This window comes from Bubalus kerabau, chromosome 3 (genome assembly GCF_029407905.1).
Source record: "Bubalus kerabau isolate K-KA32 ecotype Philippines breed swamp buffalo chromosome 3, PCC_UOA_SB_1v2, whole genome shotgun sequence".
In the NCBI taxonomy this organism is placed as follows: Eukaryota; Metazoa; Chordata; class Mammalia; order Artiodactyla; family Bovidae; genus Bubalus; species Bubalus kerabau.
In genome coordinates, this window is record NC_073626.1 from 171,588,952 (window position 1) to 171,615,778 (window position 26,827).

General features: G+C 43.0%; 1 protein-coding gene across 1 annotated transcript in view; it reads right to left on the reverse strand.

Moving 5' to 3' along the window:
• The window catches only part of DNER (delta/notch like EGF repeat containing), a 383,785-nt gene that overhangs the window by 113,925 nt on the left and 243,033 nt on the right, over positions 1-26,827 (reverse strand). Inside the window, exon 7 of the mRNA XM_055574473.1 lies at positions 14,312-14,425. Coding sequence (XP_055430448.1) covers positions 14,312-14,425 — 114 coding nt within the window. The remainder of the gene's footprint in view (positions 1-14,311; positions 14,426-26,827) is intronic.

A 26,827-nucleotide genomic window follows, 5' to 3' on the forward strand; every position in this document is an offset into this window, starting at 1 on the left:
GGTTGCCATTCCCTTCTGTAGGGGATCTTTCCCACTGAGGGTTGAACCCAGGTCTCCTGCATTGGAGGCAGATTCTTTACCATCTGAGCCCAAACCCAAGAACAAACAGATTGGTCCACAAATAACTGAATTCCAGACCAAAACACCCTAGCACTACTTCATGACTCTGAAAGTGAACAAAAGCAGGCAGGTTGTGGAGAAGAGTCAAAATATAGTCAGAATGGGCTGAGGTTCAGGTTTAGGAAGCCCCACCCTGCAGGCATCCTTAACTGGACCTATGGCCCAGAGAGGCCAAGACACTAGCATCAGGACTTCCCTGATGGTCTAGTGGTTAAGCATCCAGCTACCAATGCAGGGGACACAGGTTCAATCCCTGGTCGCGGAAGATCCTGCATGCCACGGAGAAACTAACCAACCCCATGAGCCAAAACTACTAAGCCTGCGCTCTAGAGCCTTGGAGCCACAACTCCCAAAGCCTACACACTCTAGGGCCCAAAGCCACCACGATGAGAAGCCCATGAACCATAACCAAGAGTAGCCCCCGATCACCGCAACTAGAGAAAGCCCATGCGCAGCAAGGAAGACCCCATGAAGCTAATTTAATTAATTTGCTAATTAATTAATTTCAAAGGAACAAGGGGAAGGAGTGCAAGACAGGCACCCCATGAGGAGTGAAAAGGGTTCTGGGAAAGAAGACAGTTAGAGACGAGGGTCCCCAAGTTCTGTATCTGAACTCTGTCCATGTCTCTCAGTGACCCTAAACCATATACAAATGGGGCACCGAAAGCCAAAGGTTGAGATTCAGTTCCCTGCCTCACTGCCACTATCAATGAGCTTGCAATGGATCTATGCCTGGGTACATTAGTGAACACTGGTTAATCCATCTTGGCTAGTTTCCTTCCACATGAAACGATACTGTTGCCACTGTTTCCAGACCTTTATTCATTCATGAATTCAACCTGGCTCACGGGTACTCCAGAGACACAGAAAAAAAAAGTTCAGCATCACTGCCTTGAGGAAGTTGGGAGTCCCAGGGGAAAAAGCAGAGCTGCACCCAAGCAGCTATCACACAAGCTAGAACTTGACCAGAGAAGGAGCTTGGTGCAGCAGAGAGAACACGGACTCCAGAACCAGACAAAGCTGAGCTTGAACTCTGGATCTACCAAGACCTAGAGCCTCGGAATCCACCTTGTACAGCAGTTGTGGGAAATAAATAGTGGTCTTTATCTTAATCACTTACTCTATACTAGGCACTTCCTATGCACTGTATAGAGCTTCCCCAGTGGCTCAGACAATAAAGAATCCACCTGTGATGCAGAAGACCTGGGTTCCATTCCTGAGTCAGTAAGATCCCCTGGAGAAGGGAATGGTTACCCACACCATTCTGGCCTGGAGAATCCCATGGACAGAGGAGCCTGGAGGGCTACAGTCCATGGGGTCACAAAAAGTCAGACACAATTGAGCGACTAGCACTTTCACATGCGCTGTGTACTAATTTAGTTCTTTTAACAACTCACTGTGAAGTGAAAGTCGCTCAGTTGTGTCCAACTCTTTGGGACCCCCATGGACTATGCAGTTCATGGAATTCTCCAGACCAGAATACTGGTCTATTTGCAGAGAGAGGCATAGGGGATTTCAGTTTACTTGCACATGGTCAGTAAGTACTAAAGTGATCACACAGATTAAGACTCAAGCAGCAAGGCTGCTTGGCCCCCGCTGCTATGTTTTGTTGAAGAACAACTTCAAGTGCCAAACACAGTGCTTTAACACACAGTAGGCACTCCACAAGTGGCAGATACCATCACAAGTGTTACTGTTACTGCTGATGCCACGTGATTACAATGGAGCCACAAGAGAAAAAGAGCTGAAGTTCAAGGTGTTTACCTGCAATAATGGTAAATAACCTTCATGTGCTTGACTGGACACACACATTAAGAAATCACAATTAGTGGTGACCTCTCTAGGTATATCCTTCCTCTTTTTCAAAAGAAAAGCTCCAGGCTATCATTATTTATCTCTTCATTCACTCATCACACTGTCACTTTGGACCCCCATCTGCTAGCACTAAACTGAGTTTCACAATGGTTCCCAAAGGGGAAGTATTAATAGAAATAAAGGTGAGGGACAGGCTCCACCACTCACTAAAGTGAGTGCAGCTGGGAGAAGCAAGCAAGCAACAGGCTTTGCAGTGTTTTGAGACAATCTCAGAGAAACTGTGTCATGTGGGGAAAAGAAAGAGAACAAAAATGAAATATGAACTTAAAAAAAAATATTAACTTAACCCTACATCAAAAATTAATTAGCATGCACCAAACATAGAAATAACATTTTTACTCACACATAATAAGTCTTAATACCTGCTTTGTTTCCAAAAGATGAAACCATACACCACTTGGAACTTCAAGGATCTCAGCTATTACAATTCTCCAATGAAGTGGTGATTTAGGGATAATGCCAGATTTTAAAAGAATAAGAGCAGTATTTTATTTGGGCTTTTATGAGGACATGTTGCACATTTCTTAAATAAATACATGCAGTTTCATATGATCCTAAGAGAGTACTTTCACCAAAGCATACATACCAAGATCCTGGGGAAAACAACCAAATCCCAGGACTATTAATATATAAGTTCTAAATCCTGATGGGGTAACATGCCCAGTTTCTGAACAATACACATTATCTCAGAGATAAATTTTATGACATGTGTGGCTATTGCCTATAAATCAGTTTAAGATGAAAGGCATTACCCTGATATTTGAGTTGGACAAAAGGATTTATATGGCTAGATTCCTCAAAGCTATAAAATGTAGAAAAATAAAAATAGTTTGGATAAACCCTTGGAGGGTGTTGCAGTGGGGTTTAACCTACAGGGGCCTTTGGGCTGACATTGGGTTTTAGACTCAAGCTTTCCTTAGAGTCGTTTAGAGGTTATGAAACTTCTCTGTATAAACATCACTTGAAACAACAAAATGGATTTATTGACTGAGCAAGGGGTTCTTAAACTGATATATTTGAATCAAAGACTTAGGAGTAGGGACCCTTAAAGGTAATAGTGAGCCCTTTTATAAGGAAGCGTGGCCGGAAGAGATAAAAATGACATGACTTTCCCAAGGTGATATGACTACATTCCCACCACCCCCACCATCATCATCACCATCATCAGACATTCGTTCCGCACTTAGCCAAGCACAGTGCCAAGGGCTTTGGGGCTTTTTCTATTCTTCAACTGGAAAAGGATTTACAACTATCATTCTCCTTTCCTAAATGAGGAAAATGAGCCAAAATATCTATAAAAGAACTGGGTCCAGACTTCAAACCCAAACAGTGTGACCTGAAAAACCCACATTCATAACTATACCACTTTCCCACTCCTCATCAGGCCCAGACTCAGGTGCCCTGATTTCCACGCCACCAAAGGCACCGGCTGTCCACATTTGGCAATGGAGCCTCCATGTTACATGATCTGCATGTCTGTACAGACGGCCACATGAAAAGATGCTCAACATCTCAAATTTAAATGCAAATTAAAACTACAATGAATTTTTGACAATTTTGACAGAACTTTAGGTCTCAAAAGACTTGTGTAACTCTACAATAAACCTGGTTTTAGGGATAGAGTAAACAAACAAGTGAGCTTCCCCTGGTGGCTCAGCAGCACAGAACCCACCTGCCAATGCAGTAGACTCTGGTTTGATCCCTGGGTCACGAAGATCCCCTGGAGAAGGAAATGGCAACCCACGAACAGTTTTCTTGCCTGGAGAATCCCATGGACAGAGAAACCTGGCGGGCTACAGTCCATAGGGTTGAAAGTTGGATAGGACTTAACAACTAAAACAACAACAACCAGCAATCCCACTCCTGGGCATCTTTCCAGACAAAACCATAATTCAAAAAGATATAGGCACCTCTATGTTCACTGCAGTACTACTTACAATAGCTAAGACATGGAAATAACCTAAATGCACATCGATATATGAATGGAAAAAGAAGATGTGGTACATATATACTATGGAATACTGCTCGGCCATAAAAAAAGAATGAAATAATGCCATTTGCAGCAACCTGGATGGACCTAGAGATTATCATACTAAGTGAAGTCAGAAAGAGAAAAACAAATACCATATAGTATCACTTATATCAAAGATACCAAAGGAACATTTCATGCAAAGATGGGCTCGATAAAGGACAGAAATGCTATGGACCTAACAGAAGCAGAAGATATTAAGAAGAGATGGCAAGAATACACAGAAGAACTGTACAAAAAAGATCTTCACGACCCAGATAATCATGATGGTGTGATCACTGACCTAGAGCCAGACATCCTGGAATGTGAAGTCAAGTGGGCCTTAGAAAGCATCACTACGAACAAAGCTAGTGGAGGTGATGGAATTCCAGTTGAGCTATTCCAAATCCTGAAAGATGATGCTGTGAAAGTGCTGCACTCAATATGCCAGCACATTTGGAAAACTCAGCAGTGGGCACAGGACTGGAAAAGGTCAGTTTTCATTCCAATCCCAAAGAAAGGCAATGCCAAAGAATGCTCAAACTACTGCACAATTGCACTCATCTCACACGCTAGTAAAGTAATGCTCAAAATTCTCCAAGCCAGGCTTCAGCAATATGTGAACCATGAACTTCCAGATGTTCAAGCTGGTTTTAGAAAAGGCAGAGGAACCAGAGATCAAATTGCTAATATCCGCTGGATCATGGAAAAAGCTAGAGAGTTCCAGAAAAACATCTATTTCTGCTTTATTGACTATGCCAAAGCCTTTGACTGTGTGGATCACAATAAACTGTGGAAAATTCTGAAAGAGATGGGAATACCAGACCACCTGACCTGCCTCTTGAGAAATCTGTATGCAGGTCAGGAAGCAACAGTTACTGGGCATGAGAACTGGGCATGGAACAACAGACTTATTCCAAATAGGAAAAGGAGTACGTCAAGGCTGTATATTGTCACCCTGCTTATTTAACTTATATGCAGAGTACATCATGAGAAACACTGGACTGGAAGAAACACAAGCTGGAATCAAGACTGCCTGGAGAAACATCAATAACCTCAGATATGCAGATGACACCACCCTTATGGCAGAAAGTAAAGAGGAACTCAAAAGCCTCTTGATGAAAGTGAAAGTGGAGAGTGAAAAAGTTGGCTTAAAGCTCAACATTCAGAAAACGAAGATCATGGCATCCGGTCCCATCACTTCATGGGAAATAGATGGGGAAACAGTGGAAACAGTGTCAGACTTTATTTTTGGGGGCTCCAAAATCACTGCAGATGGTGACTGCAGCCATGAAATTAAAAGACGCTTACTCCTTGGAAGGAAAGTTATGACCAACCTAGATAGCATATTGAAAAGCAGAGACATTACTTTGCCAACAAAGGTCCATCTAGTCAAGGCTATGGTTTTTCCTGTGGTCATGGATGGATGTGAGAGTTGGACTGTGAAGAAGGCTGAGCGCTGAAGAATTGATGCTTTTGAACTGTGGTGTTGGAGAAGACTCTTGAGAGTCCCTTGGACTGCAAGGAGATCCAACCAGTCCATTCTGAAGGAGATCAGCCCTGGGATTTCTTTGGAAGGAATGATGCTAAAGCTGAAAGTCCAGTGCTTTGGCCACCTCATGCAAAGAGTTGACTCATTGGAAAAGACTCTGATGCTGGGAGGGATTCAGGGCAAGAGGAGAAGGGGACGACAGAGGATGAGCTGGTTGGATGGCATCACTGACTCGATGGACGTGAGTCTGAGTGAACTCTGGGAGTTGGTGATGGACAGGGAGGCCTGGCGTGCTTCGATTCATGGGGTGGCAAAGAGTCGGACACGACTGAGTGACTGATCTGATCTGATCTGATCTGGTCATTTATATGCAGAATCTCCATGCTCCCAATGCAGGGTGCCTGGGTCCAATCCCTACTCAGGAAACTAAATGCTGCACACTGCAACTAAGATGTGGTGCAGCCAAATAAATAAACAAATAATGTTTTAAATAAAATATGATACAAATGAACTTATCTATGAAACAAAAACAGACTCAGAGACATAGAGAACAGATGGGTGGTTGCCAAGGGGAAGGGAGGGTAGGGAAGGGGTGGATTGGGAGTTTGGGATTAGCAGATACAAGCTACTATATATAAGATGGATCAACGAGATCCTACTGCACAGCACAGGAAATTATATTCAATATCCTATGATAAATCATAATGGAAAGGAATATAAAAATAATGTGTGTATATATACATATATGGGCTTCCCTGGTGGCTCAGCAGTAAAGAATCCCACTGCAATGCAGGAGATGTAAGAGACATGGGTTTGACCCCCTGGGTCGGGAAGATCCCCTGGAGGAGGGCATGGCAACCCACTCCAGTATTCTTTCCTGTGAAATCCCATGGACAGAGGAGCCTGGTGGGCTACAGTCCATGGGGCTGCAAAGAGTTAGACACCACTGAAGCAAATTAGTACATAGTATATACATGTACTGGGATTCCCAAGTAGTTCAAACGGTAAAGAATCTGCCTGCAAAGCAGGAGACCTGGGTTCAATCCCTGGGTTGAGAAGATCCATGGAGAAGGGCATGGCAACCCACTCCAGTATTCTTGCCTGGACAATTCCATGGACAAAGAAGCCTGGTGGGCTCTAGTCCATGGGGTCACAAAGAGTTGGACATGACTGAGCAACTTTCACTTTCATATACATGTATAACTGATTCACTTTGCTGTACAGCAGAAAATAATACAACATTATAAATCAGTTATACTTGGATAAAATTTTTTTTAATGTTTTAAGATCTGCAGGCCTAAAAAAAAAAAAAGATCTGCATATCTGATAGTGGATCTTACCTTGCATCCTAAAAGTGAGAGGATGGACACGTAAGTCCTCTTCTTGGTGGAAGTACTTGCCTTCATAATTGTAGTGCAAGAGCAGTTCATACAAGTTCTACTTGTCTTAAGCCTAGCCAAGGACATCACACCAGGAAATACCTTTACAGCAATGTCTTTTAAATACATTGGATGAAATATTTCCTCAAAGTAGTCATGAAGCCCCATATTCTCACGTCATCTCTGATTAGCATCTGTCTTCTCTAAAAGGTGGACGCCAGGAAGGTCCTCAGGTTCTAGGAGGCGTGCCAGCAAGATGCACACAGGCAGGGCTGACAAATGTGCTTCATTACTGAATGTTCTCAGCACTACTCACTTCTTTTTATTCTTTATTCTACTTCAAGTTCCCGAGGGAAAACAATTTAAAAGGCGATGCGGAAGCAAAGATGATGGCTAGGCAGTAATATACAGATTGCACTTATTTGTGTATTTAAATATGCTTACATATTTAAACACCAATAAGCAGTGATGATAAGTATCTATAATTAAACCTCCTCAGATTTAAGATGCATTTATTTCAAAAGTTAAGGGCCTCAAAGTTGTAAACCAAACATAAAGACAAAACCGATGTGAAGAGTATATTCAGAGGCAATAAAATCAGCTCCCAATTACTTATCTTTGTTATTGCTCAATAAGTCAAACCAGTCAATTCTAAAGGAAATCAGTCCTGAATATTCACTGGAAGGACTGATGCTGAAGCTGAAGCTCCAATCCTTTGGCCACCTGATGGGAAGAACAGACTCATTGGAAAAGACCCTGATGCTGGGAAAGACTGAAGGCAGGAGAAGAAGGGGACAACAGAGGATGAGATGGTTGGATGGCATCACTGACTCGATGGACATGAGTTTGAGCAAGCTTCGGGAGTTGGTGATGGACAGGGAGGCCTGGTGTGCTGCAGTCCGTAGGGTCGCAAAGAGTTGGACACAAATGAGTGACTGAACTGAACTGAACTGAAGTGAAACATAAGAAAGCACTCATGACAAGTTTACTTTTGTTTCTTATCACCCCTACTTGAACCAGAATTTGAAACAGCACTTTTCAAATAGGGACCTAATGAAAATTAAGTTTAAACTCAAAGAAAAGGCAGGGCTCATTGATGGAAGCATAAAAATATAAGAATAGGAGAAGAGCAGATACCTTCTGGAAGGTGAGCTCATGTAATAATTACAGCACAAGCTGTCTCTCAGGCCTCCACAACCTTGAACTTTTGGAGAGAGGTTAAAAAGAAGACAAAAGTCAAAGTGATGAGTACCCAGGAAGTAATTCAACCTCTAAGGACTCAGTCCAGATCAGATGGAAAAGGATCCTTGAAGGAAATAGGATGGAGATGAAAACGACAGAGAAGAGCAAGGATGTGACGGGGCAGTGTTGAAAGCACTATCCAGAGGGAAAGCCAGGTTTACCAGCCTTCTGGATGGGGCAGGATTGTCATAAAAGGATTTCACTGTACTTAACCAAAAAAAGGAGGGGGGGAAATTCTAGTTCTTTTCCGTGCTTAAGAATTTTTAGCAGGGACTTCTACAAGTTTGAAAACCCAACAAACTGAATTTATTTGACTCATGACTTGGTCAAATAAAGACCATATTTTTAAATAAACCATATTTAATTTATTTTAAAGACCAGATTTTAAAATAAAGACCATATTTTTAAATAAACAAAATAAAATTCACTTTAAAGAACATATTCAGAGATGGCATAGGCCAAGGGTTATGAATGCTAGTGCCAAGATGCCTGGGTTTAAATTTCTAGCTGTGTGATCTCAGGAAAGTTATTCACCCTCTTGTGTTTCAGCTTCTCATCTGTTCAATGGAAATATCATAGTATTTCCTTCATAGGACTCTTGTGAGGCTCAAATAAGTTATTAAATGTAGTGAGTGATAGCTAAATGTTGACTTTTTTAATGCTTTTTTTTATTGTGGTAAAAGTCACGTAATATAAAGCATGCTATTTTAACCATATTTAACTGTACAGTTAGAACCAAACATGGAACAATGGACTGGTTCAAAATTGGAAAAAGAGTATGTCACAGCTGTATATTGTCACCCTACATGTATGACCTATATGCAAAGTACATTGTGTGAAATGCCCGGCTGAATAAATCACAAGCTGGAATCCAGATTGCCGGCAGAATTAACCACCTCAGATACACCGATGATACCACTCTAATGGCAGAAAGCAAAGAGGAACTAAAGAGCCTCTTGATGAAGGTGAAAGAGGAGAGTGAAAAAGCTGGCTTAAAACTCAACAGTCAAAAAACTAAGATCATGGGGTCTGATCCCATTACTTCATGACAAATGGAGGAAAAATGGAAACAGGGACATACTTCATTTTCTTGGGGCTTCAAAATCACTGTGGATGGTGACTTCAGGCATGAAATTAAAAGACGCTTATTCCTAGTGAGAAAGTCAGTTCCTAGGCAGGTTGATAGGGAGTCTAGGGGTCCCCAGGGAGAGAGGGGTCTGGAATTCTCAAGGAGGAAGAAAGGACAAACTTTTTTTCTTTCTCCACATTCCTTAGGATTATATAACAATAATGTATCCTGCCTAAGGACAGTCTTTGGATTAAACCTTCTGTTATCTTAAAATGTAAATTATGGGAGTAGGTCTGATGAGGTCTTTACAATCTCCAGACATTCTTTGGATTCATTGGAGAGTATATAACTTCATTGTTAACACTAGAAAGCGGGTACTCTTTCTGCCCCCTTCTGATGCCTCTGTCAGAAGCTTTCTCTATCTCCTTTATACTTTAATAAAACTTTATTACACAAAAGCTCTGAGCGATCAAGCCTCGTGTCTGGCCCTGGATTGAATTCTTCTCCTCCGGGGGCCAAGAATCCCAGTGTCTTTGCGTGATTCAACAACAACCTTTCACTAGGAAGAAAAGCTATGACAAACCTAGACAGCATCAGAGACATTACTTTGCTAACAAAGGTCTATAGAGTTGAAGATATGGTTTTCCCAGTAGTCATATATGGATATGAGAGCTGTATCATAAAGAAGGCTGAGGGCTGAAGAATTGATGCTTTTGAACTGTGGTGCTGGAGAAGACTCGTGAGAGTGCCTTGGACTGCAAGGAGATTAAACCAGTCAATCCTAAAGGAAATCAACCCTGAATATTCATTGGAAGGACTGATGCTGAAGCAGAAGCTCCAGTACTTTGGTCACCTGATGAGAAGAACCAACTCATTGGAAAGGACTCTGATGCTGGGAAAGATTGAGGGAAGGAGGAGAAAAGGGTGACAGAGAATGAGATGGCTGGATGTCATCAGCCATCAATGGGCACGCGTTTGAGCAAACTCCAGGACATAGTGAAGGACAAGGAAGGCTGGCATACGCAGTCCAGGGGGTTGCAAAGAGCTGGATACAACTTAGGGACTGAACAACGAACTGTACAGCTCAGTGGCACTAGGTACATTCACATTACTGTACAACTTTCATCCTCATCCATCTCCCAAATGGTTTACCTTCCTAAACTGAAACTCTTAAATTCCCTGCCCCTGCATCTACCAAAATACATTCTGACTCTCTGAATTTGACAATTCTAGGTACTTTGCATAAGTGAAATCAAACAGTATTTCTATCTAATGTACACTGGAATGCATTTTTAAGGTTAACTTAATATATGTCCTACAAACAGATTGTACCTTCTTTCTTCCCCTGTGCTATACAGTATGTTCTTATCAGTTATCCACTTTATACCTAACAGTATATATATATCTCAATCCCAATTTCCCAATTCAATAGTTAGGACGTAGAAGTACCTTGCTGACTTTTATAATTAATTTATCTAACAAATATTTATTAGCTTCCTACTAGCATAAAATACAGAACGAAAAGCTCTGTGATAGGATACTGGGAGTTGGTGAAAGAACGATGAATAAAACACACTTCCCACCCACAAAGAATATCACAGGGAAGCAAGGCAGACAGAACCGACACATATATCCAAAGAAGCATGTGAAAACAGGGCAGATAGCAAATAATACTAGAAAATAATTACTAAATCTTCTTTGGCATGGTATCGTAACTATCAAGGAGAATGTTCTTATTCTCAGAAAACACAAACTCATTTTTGGGGGGATAAAGTGTGATGATGCCTATAATTTACTTTCAAATTACTTTACAAAAACAACAAACTAGATACATAAATGCACATATACAAAGCTAACGTGCCAAAATGTTAATCACTGGGGAGAAAAAAAGCTGGCAGTCAAAGGTCAAGTGCTGGCTCAAAACTTCAGAACATTGTGTAGACTTGAAACTCTTTCAAACTTGTTCTCACAGCCTGACTGATAGAAAACTCTTGCAGACACAGGCTGTTTTTTAAGCGCAAAGTGCTCTATAAATAATTCCTGCAACAACCACCATGGAACAGGTCCATGGGAGGGGCTGCTTTTAAAGTGCCAGTTGCTGAGAAGCTTCAAAACATGGCAATGAATCCTTCTGATTTATAACCAAAGCCCCTTTCCTTGGTCAGTCTTTAGTGAAGGTAAACCTGTGGAGGAAAGTCTTCGTACAAAACCTTGCTGGGAAATTCATCTGAATCATTTCAATTCACTTCTTCTCTAGACTTTATCAAGACAGAGTGGAGAAATTGATGGGCTAATGGATAAAGGAAAAGGTCCCTAGACAAGCCTATCAACACCCAGGTTGAAATTACAGTCTATAGACCACGGTCTCTGAGTAGAGACATGGTCAGATGATAACTCTTACTCCCAGACTCACAGCACCTGCCCAGCTGCCATCTCTCACACTCAACACGTCCAAAACAGAACCCTTCCCTCCCATGTTTTTTTTTTTTTCCTCCATGAATGGCACGACCAACAGTAACAGAAGCCACAAACTTCCCCGCCACTCCCCCTCCACCTCCATACCCATCCATCCCCAGACCCTTCTGTTTTCCCTCCAAAGTTCTCCCAAATCACCAGCATCTCACCTTTTAAGATTCCACCTTCCCTTCTTAACAGGCAACATGGATTTCCCAAACTTCCACAACTCTTCTATTTCCACACTTGTCTCTCTCCAACCCACACTCCATACTGGTACAAAAGGAAAATTACCAATTCCTGTTTACATTTTTCAACGGTTTAATAGTAATCATTATTAGGAAAACAGTCATGATACGATGCCTTATACTTCTTGAGCACTTAGCCAGGCACCCTGCAGTAATAAGCACCTTGTCTAAGCATCTTCTCATTTCATCCTCATGGACCCTAAGAAGTGAGGGTTATCGCTGTATCAATTTTACAATTTTCTCTGAGACACAGAGAAGTATGAACTTTTACTTGCTCAGGCACAGAACTGGTTAGCAAGAGGCAGACAGGCTTCAGACCTAAGCCTCTGCTCTCTCCCCCCTGGGTTGAACAAGACATGCCCCACTCATGCCCACAAAGTCCTAAAGCCCTGAGGACTCAGCCCTTGTCACCCACGTTCTTCCCTTTTCCTTTTGCTCCTGGGGATGCCATCAACTTTGTGCTCCTCTTCCTCGCTCACTCTCCACATGTGGGCATCTCTTCTGGGTCCCCAAGGCTAAGCAGATCCTTGTCGTGTGTCTTAAAGGCACACATTCTGGCTTGTAATTAGGGACTTATCTGTGTCCACGTCGCGGGAGGGGCCATCTCAGCTTTGCTGACCCTACAGCCCAGCACCCAGTCCAGCACCTGGTATGTAGGACTTGCTCAACAAATCTTTATCAACTAGAGAAACGGAGCACAAGTGAACACAGAATTCCTGGGCTGCAGCTCAAGGGTCTGGCTCTACTATCAGTGTGAAGTGAAGTGAAGCCACTCAGTCATGTCTGACTCTGTGACCCCATGGACGTAGCCTACCAGGCTCCTCCATGGGATTTTCCAGGCAAGAGTACTGGAGTGGGTTGCCATTTCCTTCTCTATTCTATCAGTGTGACCTTGTGCAAATCACCACCTTTCAGAGCCTCCAGGGTCTGATCTGAACCTTCCGGCAGCAAAACTATGATAACAAAGCACTGTGGAGTTTTCAAATATCTTTCCTCAAAATCCCATTCAATCCCAGGATGGCCCTATGAGGGAAGCAGGGCTCTCATGGCCCACAGTCACTTAAGAAAGAAAAAGAAGGATAGATCAGGTTGGGGAGGAAAACCAGTGACTGGCCAGCAGTCAATCAGCCTTTGACCCTGAAAACTTCCCTTGACTCTAAGCCCAGTCTACAACCAGGGTTAGGTGGCAACCCACTAACCTGGGCTGTGGCAAAGCTTTGAGAAACTGCCCAGCGCTCTGTACATGAGTGACCAATGGTGCTGACTCAGTCATCCTCCTCTCCAGTTTTCCCATTTGCTTAAGGCAGTCGAGTGAAGAGTGGAGACCATCCAGCACATGTAACTCCATTGTCATGGTAACCATGTCTAGCATAAGCACGCACAGCTGGGAGATAACCAGGAGGACCCCAGCCACCTGCTCCTGTCCCTGCCCAGGGGAGCAGAAGCCAGGACAAAGAATCCACTTCCTGAGTTGCTGTTTGGGCTTCAGAATATGAAAGCATAAAGTGTACAAGACAGCGCCGATCATAGTGCAGCTCCTGGCAACCCTGAGCCCTGGGGTTACCTGGGAGTCAGTGGGCTTTTATCAACATCCATCCGTACCACTGTCCCAGTCCAGCCTCTAAGCCAGGAGGTAATTCAGGTTAATGAGTACAGAGATGTTTCCTTATTTACGAGGATTCAACATGTAATCTCTGCAAAGGATGTCAATTGACTCTATATAATTGTCAGTGTCCCTTCTGCGCATAAGGAGCTTACATGCTGGTTTTAAGGGGAAAAACACCTTTAATATCATGTTATTCTTATCATATTAAAGGTTTAAAGTAATTCCTTCCATACAAGCAGAAATGGAAACAAAACTTCCTCCAAGTGCAAAACTGTTCCTTAACACCAGCTCCATAACTAGGACTATCTGTCTGCTTCTTCAGGTGAAACTGAAACAGTATGACTGTTTATTTTTTAATAAAAATTGCCTTAAATATGTGACCTTCCAGGAGACTATATGTGTCCAAGATGTCATAAAGTGGATTTAAAGACAAAAACAGGTGAAATATATGGTGAAAAAATTTTAATGTAAATTGGTATCAAAAACCTAACACATAATTTAAAAGAAATCTTATCAAGTGAAATTTATCATTATACAGAAATTCCATTTTATTATCAGTTGTTCATTCTCAATGTGTAAATGAAAACTGTAGAAATTTTGAGATTATGTCTAATATTCAGACATAATTTCCAAGCTATTTTAGCACAGAGCTCAAAAAAAAAAAAGGAGCCATCTTATATTTTGTTTTATAAATGGGACAAAGTAGGAAGTTCTCTTGAGTAGAGTTTTTCAGAAAATTGAAGTACAAAGGTCGTCAAATTAATCTAGGGCTTAAAACGGAAAATGAAAGTTATTCCTGTAATGATACCGATACTGACCTTCCAGACACTGGCAGGTGAATCCACTGAGATTAGAAGTGCATGTTGCTCCATTTCTACATGGATTTAGGATGCAGTAGTCAATCTTGGACTGGCAGAGCTCTCCAGTATAACCTGAAGAAAACAAGACAGACATGTATAAAATACTTTGTCCCCAAAACCACGAACCATCCCACAAGTTGATGGAGTTAACTGGTACCTATCCAAGCAAGGCAGCACCCTTACACTAGTCTCCCAGGCACTTTAGTTTTGTAACAAGAAACAGAGTAGTTATTTTTTATTTAAGAATATTTGCTTTCCATTGTTGTATTAGTTTCTGCTGTACAACAATGTTTAATCAGATATATATATATATATATAAAATATACATATATCAGATATATATATATATATATATAATATACATATATCCCTCCCTCTTGGACCTCCCTCCCACCTCTCCCATCCCACCCATCTAGGTCATCCCTGAGCTGAGCTCCCTGTGCAGGTTTCCTCTATTTCACTATTTTACACATGGTGGTGTATATACGTCAATCCTAATCTCCCAATTCATCCCACCTTTCCCATCCCCCTCATGTCCAAATGTCCATTCTCTATGCCTCCACCTCTCAGAATTATAGTTCAAAAGTCATTTGCTTTGCAAAAATCTTTTTTGCAAAGAGAGATATTTTTTTTCACCGTTAGCTCTGCATTTTATTTTGAAATATTAGAACCTTTAGAAGCTGAGACTGAACACCCCTGTCCCTTCCTTCTGACCTAAGGAAAAACAAGCTCTATAATGTTTTTTTTACGACTTTTTAAAACTTTTATTTTTAAATTTTTAATTGGAGGACAATTGCTTTACAATGTTGTGTTGGTTTCTGCCATACATCAACATGAATCAGCCATAGGTATACACATGTCCCCTCCCTCTTGAGCCTCCCTCCCACCTCCCTCCCCATCCCACCCCTCTAAGTTGTTACAGAGCCCTGGTGTGAGCTCCTGGAGTCACATAGCAAATTCCCCTGGGCTGTCTATTTCACATACGGTAGTGTGTATGTTTCCATGCTACTTTCTCCATACATCCCACCCTCTCCTTCCCACCCCCTCTTTGCTTGAGATGACAATCACTTTCCCATGGTCATCTCACTACCTATTTTTAAAAACACCATTAGGAAAATTGCTAGGTAGATATTTAAAATTTTTTAATTTGTAATATGTTACTGTTAGAAGACCCTCAGTGTTCAATTCACCTCCTAGCTCTTCATTTTAAAGCTAAGGAGGTTGAGACACATAATATGAATCACATTTATATATTCATCTTAATTCTAGTTTGAAGCACAAACCCAACTCAGTAAATTTTTCCTGTAAAGCAATGGTGAATTTGTCAGATAATAACATAACCACATATGTGTGATGAGAAAATAAGGACCTGAATCTACTGGAATACCCATGCAGCCAAGAAGCCTTAAATAAATTCCAAATATTTTGTTAACTTTGAAAACAAAGCCCTCCCGAAAGGCAAGTTTAAGAAATAACATGCAATTACGTTTTTTAGCTTAAAGTAGAAAATTATTACGAAAGAAATTTTGGAAAATGCAAGATTTAAAATAGAAAGAGAAAAAGGTTACCCTCAGTCATGTTATTTGAGTGGCATAATTATTAATACTTTGGAGAGATTCCTATCAGAAATATTTATGCACAGATAGTTCCTACTAAATTATAACCATACTGCAACATTTTGATCTTTCCAGGATGTACATAAAGTACATAAAAACTTGTCTTTCTGAATTATTAGTTTTGAAGGAGTGTCATTAGCACCATATTTGAGATTTGCAAAAATAAATCAATGAGGTTAGGAGAGAGATGATTTGCCTGAGCTTCAATGACCAGCCAAACTAGTCAAAATTACAGACTGTGAACGTGGAGGCCCTTGTTTGCGATTCCACTCTCCTTTATGTGTTTTTTAAAACAGTCTAGGGAGGACTTCCTTGGCGGTCCAGTGGTTAAGACTTCGTCTTCTAATGCAGAAGTTTCTGGTGTGATCCCTGGTTGGAAAGCTAAGATCTTACATGCCTCTTGGCCAAAAAAAAGAAACAGAAAAACAGGAGCAACATTGGAACAAGTTCAGTAAAGACTTTAAACATGGTCCACATTGATAACTGAATAGTCTAGGGGATTCTAGCTAATTCATGGGTATGGGAAAAATAAGATAATTATGTAAACTAAAAATCTAGACACCAGGACAAAAAGCCATTCCAGAATTCAGAAGAGAATATCTTACTCTAACAAATTTATGTTAATACATTTTCAAATAATAGGTCTAAATTCAGATTAACATTCTGTCCATTTAACTTCATCTAGTCTCCTCATATTTCCGTATCATCCCTATGGGTATCTTAAAGAAAATTTTATTTCACCTATAAAGACTTCATTATACATCCCTAACTAAAAGTGATTTTCACAAAGATCACTTTTAACGCCTTCCGTAATGAATATCTGGTCCCACTTAAAAATTTAATTAAATACTCTAATCTATATTAATAGCAACAATTTCTTTTTAAGAACCACATTGTCTGATAGCACACATATCTTCCCATGCTTTTAATTTGTTCTTATCTAACTGATCTAATATTAAGTTAAACCTATAAGCAAAGTGAATATTCAGTACTGTTAATTGCTCCAATATTGCAAGCAGGTTTAATAAGATTTCAGTCTAAGAGAATAAACCACATTTGTGATGTGTTCAGGGACTGTCTGTAATGATCTGGGGGTCACACTGGCATTCTGTGGTAGAGATGCTGAAGCTCTGCACTGCCTGAGATGGTTCCAGAATAGCAGTTTTATCACTCGAATGCCAATTGTCCCCTCCAGCGAGGAGCACTGGTCAAAGATCAGTCACTGTATCATTGCTTTCTGTTCCAGCGCTTTAAAAGGATTATACTAAAGATATTTAAAATATGGGAAACATGGAACTATAAAGAAAAAGACCCTGTGTAACTAGCTAGACTACAGAGCATATACATACTGGCATGTCTGAGTTCAGTATAACTGGAGATGAGAAATGACAGTGGAGGACTGTGTGGTTGGGGATGAGAGAGGCAGAGAGGCAGGGCTGGGGTCATGGGATTTATGGGATTACCAGCATCCTTAGCTGCAGGTGGCCAGTTGGTCAGCTGATGCTTGTCTACACGGGGCCAGGTATTACTACTGGCCTCAAGCCAGTGGAGAGTTCAAAGTTCCAGGAGCACCACCTTGACTGCACTGGTCTCACTGACCAACTGCAGCCAGCTCTGGGAGAGAAGAGGTGGAGGGCAAGGAACCATGAAGACCCTGAAGCTGACTCAAGGGGCTCTTTAAAAAAAGCAAGTCATTTCTTAGATCCTCAGAGAGCAGAGGTTGACATCCGGTCCCATCACCTCATGGCAAATAGATAGGGAAAAATGGAAACAGTGACGGACTTTATTTTCTTGGGCTCCAAAACCACTGCAGATAGTGACTGCAGCCATAAAATTAAAAGACACTTGCTCCTTGGAAGGAGAGCTATGACAAACCTAGACAGCAGAGTAAAACACAGAGATATCACTTTGCTGACAAAGGTCTGAGTAGTCAAGGCTGTGGTCTTTCCAGTAGTCATGTATGGATGTGAGAAAGAAAAGAAAGTAAAGCCGCTCAGTCGTGTCCGACTCTGTGACCCCATGGACTGTAGCCTACCAGGCTCCTCAGTCTATAGAATTTTCCAGGCAAGAGGACTGGAGTGAGTTGCCATTTCCTTCTCCAGGGGATCTTCCCAACCCAGGGATTGAACCCAGGTCTCCCACAGTGCAGGCAGATGCTTTACCGTCTGAGCCACCAGTTGGACCATAAAGAAGGTCGAGAGCTGAAGAATTGATGCTTTAGAATTGTGGTGCTGGAGAAAACTCTTGAGAGTCTCTTGGACAGCAAGGAGCTCAAACCAGCCAATCCTAAAGGAAATGGCTGAGTCCCTTTGCTGTCCACCTGAAACTACCACAACACTGTTAATAAGTTATACCCCAAAACAAAATGTTTGGGGTGTTAAAAAAATTAATAAATAAAATGTTTTTAAAAACCCTAAAGGAAATCGACCCTGAATATTCATTGGAAGGACTAATTCTGAAGCTGAAGCTCCAGTATTTTGGCCACTTGATGTGAGAAGCCAACTCATTGGAAAAGACCCTGATGCTGGGAAAGATTGAAGGCAGGAGCAGAAGGGGACGACAGAGGACAAGACGGTTAGATAGCATCACTGACTCAATGAACATGAATTTGAACAAACTCCAGAACATAGTGAAGGACAGAGGAGCCTACTGTGCTGCAGACCATATGGTTGCAGAGTTGGACACAACTTAGTGACTGAACAACAATAGAGAGTAGGTTTACCTGCAGTTGTCAACAAACCACTGACCTTGAGCTACTTGTGATACTCTCAGCTGGATACCTAAGGCTCACAAATCTCCCTTTCTGTGTCTTTTGTTTTATTAATTTATGTCATAACCATGGAGTCAAAACTAAATAAGTGATTGATAGGACTTCAAATGAAAAAAGATGATTAGATCACTAAAGCTTTGCCTGGGTTCTTCCTTCCATCCTGCTGAAAGCCAGTCTCTTTCTGGGGGAATGAAGTAATTATGCCAACCATGAATAATGTTTCTTTATCTTACCAAAGCAGTGACAGGCACCCAGAGGACCTTGTTAGTAGATTGCCAAGCCAGTGATGGAGTCAACACAGTGGATGGAAGCAGTAGTAAGTAGTGGCCATTGGTATATGTCAGGGAGGATCTGTTCTAGCACGCATGCATGCACACACACACACACACACACACACACTCGTGTTTGTATCAAACTCATGTCTATTGAGTCGGTGATGCCATCAAACCATCTCATCCTCTGTCGTCCCCTTCTCCCCCTGCCCTCAATCTTTCCGAGCTTCAGGGTCTTTTCTAGTGAGTCAGCTCTTCGCATCAGGTGGTCAAAGTATTGGAGTCCTACCAATAGAATGTTCAGGGTGGCTTCCCACAAGCTTGGAATAAAACCCCAACACTTTACCCCATGGCTCAAAACCACACCATGCCCTGGCCTCTGCGCCCCCCCATCATCCCATTCTCCCTATTGACCAAAGTGCTGTAGCCCCCCTGGGTCAAACTGGCCCAGCTCCTTTTCAGACTTCAGCATTGTTCTGGGGCTGTAGCCGCAGGACCATACAAGGATATGAGAGGGAGACAGGATTCAAGACAATCAGTTACGACCCTATCCTAGAAAGAGACGGATGGTGCTAATGTTAAACCGCTGTGTAACAGAGAAACCAATGAGAAGAAAACTAGCAACTAGCTTTGGCAGGGCGGGAAGGGGAAGAGGTGAACACACAGTGGAATTTCACCTATAAAATCAGGATATAAGAGAGGAGAGGTTAAAACTGAAATACATAAAGGCAAAGAGGACCTAACAGAATAACATGTAAGTCACCTCTAGAACCAGTTAGGGAGATGAAAAAATGTTTTAGAGAAGCTAAAAAAATGCAAAATCCAACTAAACAGAAAGGGAAGTTGGCAACAATCTTTGTGGGAGTTCCAAACAAAATCAGAACAATTAGGTCGAGATTTCTCTTGAACCCAGGGGTTGTGCAATCTGCTGAGAGATCAGGACCCATTTGGAGGGTCCAGCCCAGAGCTAACTGTAGTTGGAGACAGCAAGGAAAAGGATGGCCCCTGTGTGTTCATCACTGATAGGGGAAGAATTGCCCTGGATGCCCAGGTCTTGTAAGATAGCCGAAAATCTCTTTCCTGGAAACAACCTTGGTTGTCTAAGCATCAAATCTAACTCATCTGGGTGAAGAACTGGAATCTGCTAGAGATAATAAAGCTCTTCCCTCAGTAGGATGAGTCTCCTAATGCAGAAAGAGATGGAAGCAAATAAACAGAGGAAGTTGTCATGACAGAGACCTGAGCCCTGCGACTGCCACTGGGTGTCTGGCTTAGGCTGATTGAGCTTGGGCGATTCAATGGACATGAACTTGGGCAAACTCCGGGAGATGGTGAGGGACAGGGAAGCCTGGTGCGCTGCAGTCCATGGGGTCAGAAAGAGTTGGACACGACCTGGCGACTGAACAACAAAGCCTGTGAGTATTTAATTTCACGCTATGTTGTAGTTATATAAATATAATTAAAATTTATCAGTGTATATAAAGAGAAAATAGCTATGTTTCTCTGTGAACATCAGAATGGTTTGAAGATAACCACATCCTCCTGGTGTTGTTTGATTGACAGCAACATAAAAAAAATATACCCTGCAGTACCCCCAAATCACTATGTACTGGCTGTACTCTTCAAATGCAGGAAAACCTTCCAGAGTTCAATGGCAAATTTCATGAAGTGTAAACAAAGCTCACTAAATGAGTCAGACAATTAAAAAAAAAAACAGGCAACTGACTAGTTATTTTTCTAAACATTCTCCTCCTTTGCAACAATGGTTTTTTGGTACTATTGTTATGATTTCTCTACTGAAATAAAGACTCTTCTGCCATTGCTTTGACTCTGTGAGGTAGAATCTAATTGTTTCTTGGCAGAGCTCTCCTGAAAGCTTCCAAGGTGGGAATTGTGGCAAGAGCTATTTTTAACATTCCTGGTCTTTTAATAGCCTGGCCTCTGCAGTGAGATGAAACAACTGGATTTGTACTGAAAGCCTGATGCCACCGACAGAGCCCACCAGCCTCAGCTCTCGCCCTGGGGGGATCAGAGCTGCCAGGCAGGGCCTCAGCTGCCGCTACAGAGATGAAGTGTCTAATATTAGCAAGCAATAAATAGCAGGAATCTGTGTGCCATCAAGACATTCAATCTCAGAGGCCTCCGATATCAAAGTCGGAAGGCAGAAATTATTTAACAGAAAAAAAACTAGTAAGATCTGCTGGCAGGGAAAAACAAACACATCTGAGCAAATGCAAACATGCTCATAAAACCAAAGGCAAAGAAAGGAAGATATAGGAGGCCCATGTGCAAAAGACAATCAATAAAATATAATTAAAATGGGAATCTGCGATAGAAAAGCACGAAAGAAAGCAGACATTCAGCAGAACTGGAAACATTAACCTCAAGGTTAGAAAAAAAAAGAAGTAACCACATCTAATAAGCACAGAGGCAAGAGGCACAGTGGAAGGACAACGGTTTGGAGAGTCAGAGGTCAGGGTGGTGACGCAATGATCGGCTGAGCGAAAGCATCAGTGGGCTGACTTTGACCTTCATTCCCCTCCTGAGTGAAATAGGGATAACAATCACACCTGGCTCCCAAGACAGTGTGATGAATGAGATCAACCCCAAATAGCAGAAGACATTTCTATCCAGTGCACCCAGCCTGGCACAGTGTGGGTAGCTCAACATTTTTGAACGAATGAATAACTTGGGATTTTTAGTTTGGCCACACTGTGCAGTATGTGGGATCCTAGTTCCTCAACCAGGGATCGAATCCATGCCCCTTGCATTGGAAGCACAGAGTCTTAACCACTGGACCACCAGGGAAGTCCCTGAATAATGCAGGGTTTTGACAGTGGTAAGCATTATGCCAATAGTTTGTTCTCTCAGTTTTTAACAGGCAGTGGAGAGCAGTGGTCCCCCAAGTCCCCAGACCAACAGCAGCAGCAGCAGCTGGGGACTTAATTACCACAAATGCAAATTCATCAGCAGTACCCTAGACTCACAGAATACTCAGGGGATGGGACCCAGCAATATGAGTTTTAAGAAGGCCTGCAGGTGACTCTGAAGCAGGGTTGGTGCTAAAGTTTGAGAACCACTGATCTGGAAAACTAGTAGCAGATTTTTAAATATCAAATATTAATATTATTCATTAAGAGCTACATATCTGATGCAGATTACAAAGAAACAAAGATCAGAAAGTGAAAGTCAAATATTACATGACATCAAAAAGCCTTTACTGGCTGCATGTTGACACATGTTTTTTCTTTCCATGAGCGGGAGAGCCCCTAGGCTCAATCACCATACCTGTCACTGCACTGTTTCCAGAGAAACTTCCTTATTATTGAAGAGCATGTGTTGGTGACTTTTGTCCCCAGCCCCAAGCACAGAGCCAGGGATGCCATGGGTACTCATTATAAAGTAATTAATGACTGCATAAGCACCATGCATTGTTTTAAAATAATCCCTTTCATCCCATTTCCCTAGAGCCCAAATAAGAAATATTAATTGAAATATTAATATAGGCCAGACTAGAAATGACACCTCTGTCTCCTGATGTAGTGATTACAAAGGGGGAGAGATTTCAAGAAAGATCTTTTCATTAAGTATGTTCTGAGAAATTGAAATCAAAAGGGAGAAAACATTAATTAAAAAACTGATACAATAAGCAGAGAAGTTAAATGAGTGACTGACTTAAAGTGACATACCCATTGAATTCTAAGCTTGTGTAATTAATTCAAAAGGTGGTACAGTTGCCAATGCAGGAGACACAAGAGACATGGGTTCGAATCCTGGGTCGGGAAGACCACCTGGAGGAGGAAATGGCAATCCACTCCAGTATTCTTGTCTGGAGAATTCCATGGACAGAGGAGCCTGGCAGGGTACAGTCCACAGACTCACAAAGAGTCAGACAAGACGGAGCAACTGAGCATGCACGCATAGAGGAGGCATTCATTCCCTCTTTCAGAAAGAATTTGGAGAGAGTAAACAGTCTAAAGCGAAGAATCTAAAGGATGCTTAGAAACAGTTCCTGCCTGCAGGGAGCTTACATTCCAGAAGAGGAGAGAAGACATATTCGTAGGAAACAACGGAACACAGTGAGAGGAAATCCAGCACCTGGTACCAAGTCAGGCCCATGTGGTGCCCTATGAGGCTGGACCTCCTGGAGCGGGCGAGGGGAGGGAGGCTGGGGCCAGGCCAGGCTGTGACAGCTCAAATCTGTGTGCCAAGCAGCATGGGGTCACTAGCAAGGTGCCTTTGAAGGTTTCTGAATGCAGTACAGTCATGACGAAGGAGTGCTGCAGCTGGGTCCCTTCTTGTTCTCATTTGCTATATTTGGGAGGAAATCTTAAGACTTACCACCCTTCTCTCTGGGAACAGGGGCTCTGGTCTGGACAGAATGAGGCAACTCCAAATAGACAAGCAAAAAGGGGCAAGGAGGGATGGGTACAGCCTCAGGGAGACAAAGAGGAGAACACAAACTCCCATCCTTCTCATGCGCTTCCTCTTACTCTTGTTTCAGTTTAATTCAGTTCAGTCGCTCAGTCGTGTCCGACTCTTTGTGACCCCATGGACCACAGCACACCAGGCATCCCTGTCCATCACCAACTCCTGGAGTTTACTCAAACTCATGTCCATTGAGTAGGTGATGCCATCTCATCCTCTGTCATCCCCTTCCCCTCCTGCCTTCAATCTTTCCGAGCATCAGGGTCTTTTCAAATGAGTCAGTTCTTCACATCAGGTGGCCAAAATATTGGAGCCCCATCTTCAACATCAGTCCTTCCAATGAACATTCAGGACTGATCTCCTTTAGGATGGACTAGTTGGATCTCCTTGCAGTCCAAGGGACTCTTAAGAGTCTTCTCCAACACCACCACAGTTCAAAAGCATCAATTCTTTGGCACTCAGCTTTTTTATAGTCCAACTCTCACATCCATACATGACTACTGGAAAAACCATCATCTTGACTAGACGGACCTTTGTTGACAAAGTAATGTCTCTGCTTTTTAATACCACTGCCCTTTATGGATCACCTATTCTGTGCCAGATGTATGCATGTGGATGCAGACATGTGCTTAGGTGTGTATAAGTATACGGGTGTGTATGCATGTGTATGTATATATACGTTTGCACGTGTGTGTGCAGATATGTTCTCTTTAACCCTTACAAGGTCAGTATGGTTATTCTTTTTGCAGACAAGACAACTTGGGCTAGAGGAGTAAGGTAGAATCAGTGAGTGACTCAGCCTGGAGTTAAACCCAGGACCGCAGACTCCAAATCCCACACTCATTTATTCCTCCCGGGTCTTTTCTCTCCTTTTCATGAGATTTGTTTGGAAAGACCGTGAGAGCCAGGCCAGTCCTGAGGCAGAGACCGTGGCAGGGAGTGACCCATTCAGGTCTGGCTCTTCTGGGTCTTAGCAGAGGACCAAAGGATGTCCTGAGGGACCCCCGGGGTCCAAGTTGGCTCCCCAGAGAGGGAGGCCACAAAAGGAGCTGAGGCCAAATCTCTGGCCAGAGGAAAGAACAGAAGAACTCCGTGCAAGGATCCGACTATGGGCTCGACAACAGTAAAACAGTAAGATCCAATGACACTCGCCAAGCGCCCCGGGTACCTTTCTAAGCACACCGCGTGCATCACTTATCCACTGAACTGTGAGCTGTGGGTTCTGTCACCCAGCTCGATTCACAGAGCGAAAGCAGAGACCCAGTGAGATTAATTTTCCCCAGAGGATGAGTAGTGAGAGCAGACTTTGCTCTCCCTTGGCTGGGCTCTGGTCCTGGGCTTCTGGAAGGTTGCCCTGCAGTCGTAAGCAAGGCAGCTTGGCGAGGGTGACAGGCTTATCACAGTCATTCAGGCAGCAGATGACAAGGTTTGAATCAGGGCACTGGAAGAGGAAGCAGTGTGCACGGCAGATGGGGAACCATCATAAACGGGGAGACTGTCCAGAAATAAACAAAGTGGCAGGGGGTGGGGGGCAAGAGTCAGGACTGAGCTTGCAGCCCGAGACATGAGGGAAGTGATGGCACTGATGATGGAACCTGGAGCCATGGGGGGAGAGCGAGGCTTGAAAGCCTGTGTAGGAGGCTGATGGAGGGGGGTCTGGAGTTGAGTCTGAGGAGGGGGCTGAGGGTTAGCAGAGCATCCCTCTGAGCCCAGTGCAGGTGCTGGGACTGGGTGACTGGCCAGGCTGCAAGGATGGGTCTGGAAGCCATCCACTTAGAGGTGACAGCTTGGAATGAGTGGCTGCTGTCCCAGGAAGGAGAAGGCAGCTGAAGCGGGTGGTAAGGACCGAGCTCTAGAGATAGAATGGGGACAGGAAGGCGAGGAGGAGGCTGGAGAGGTCCCCGGAGAATACACCCAAGGCAGTCCTCTGTAAGACAGGAGAGGAAGGCTGCTAGAGAGAGGAGGGCTAAGAAAGAGCCCCAGACATCAGTGAGCAGGATGCTACATAACCTTGGAGAAGTAGATTCATGATGTGTCAGTTCAGTCGCTCAGTCGAGTCTGACTCTTTGCAACCCTATGGACTGCAGCAACACTAGGCTTCCCTGTCCATCACCAACTCCTGGATCTTGCTCAAACTCATGTCCATCAGGTAGGTGATGCCATCCAACCATCTCATCCTCTGTCATCCCCTTCTCCTCCTGCCTTCAATCTTTCCCAGCATCAGGGTTTTTTCCAAGGAGTCAGTTCTTTGCACCAGGTGGACAAAGTATTAGAGTTTCAGCTTCAGCATCAGTCCTTCCAATGAACACCCAGGACTGATCTCCTTTAGGATGGACTGGTTGGATCTCCCCACACTCCAAGGGACTCTCAAGAGTCTTCTCCAGCACCACAGTTCACAAGCATCAAATCTTCAGCACTCAGCTTTCTTTAGAGTCCAACAGAAAATTATGAATTGGACATAGAGCAGTGATGGAGAGGATGACAGAGGGAAGGAGGGAGAGGAGGGGAAGGTAAGGAGGAAGTGAGCACACAGAGCCACCCTAAGGACTTACGGAATCCTTACTTGTTTGAGGGACTGGTTTTGAGCTCAGACCTCCAGTCCTTACAGACTAGAAATCAGGGCTGGAATGGGGGAGGGGAACGGCAGGGTGAGAAAGCCAGAAAAGTGTGGAAGCATAAGATCCCAGAGGGAGAGAGAAAGACAAGCAAGGTGGGTTCCGAGGCTCCTTGCAAGGCCCCTTCCATCCTGAAACTGAACTAACCCACCTCTTACAACCAATGCTCATCTGCTCAAGAACTCAGCGCTCAAGCTGAGCAAGAGTAGGTGTAGGGACCCAGCAAATTCCACTCAGGATTTTTCTCCAGGAGGAGGTGACCCACTCCAAACCCCCACTCAAAGGCACTTCGGTGTTTAAAAGAGTGAAGCTGGGATGGCAACACACGCCAAGTTCCCCTCGCCCCAGAAATGATGAGTTTTTAAAATAGGCTGAAATCATCAATTAGGCAAAACAATGAAGTGCATTGATGTTGAGACGGACTTTGTACAATACTTCCAATATCGTGGTAGTGGTGTATCACAGCCATTCTTTTCAGAAAAAAAGGAATAGCTCTTCGGAGGAAAAAATCACCTTCTCAGAATTAGGAGACTTTTATAAAATACATTCTGATTAAAGAAGTTAAATTCTGTGTCTACTACGAGCAAAGCACAGGGCATGGCACCAACCTGGGATGGAGAAATGAGTCATATCATAGATCAGCACCACCCCCAGGCCAGCCACAGTCTGATGTGGAAGGAAAAAACATAATCTGTGTAAAGAGAGGAGAAGTAAGGGGACCCAGCCCCCAATACATATGTAGGTGCCCTGGGTGGAATTCCATCTCATTCTAT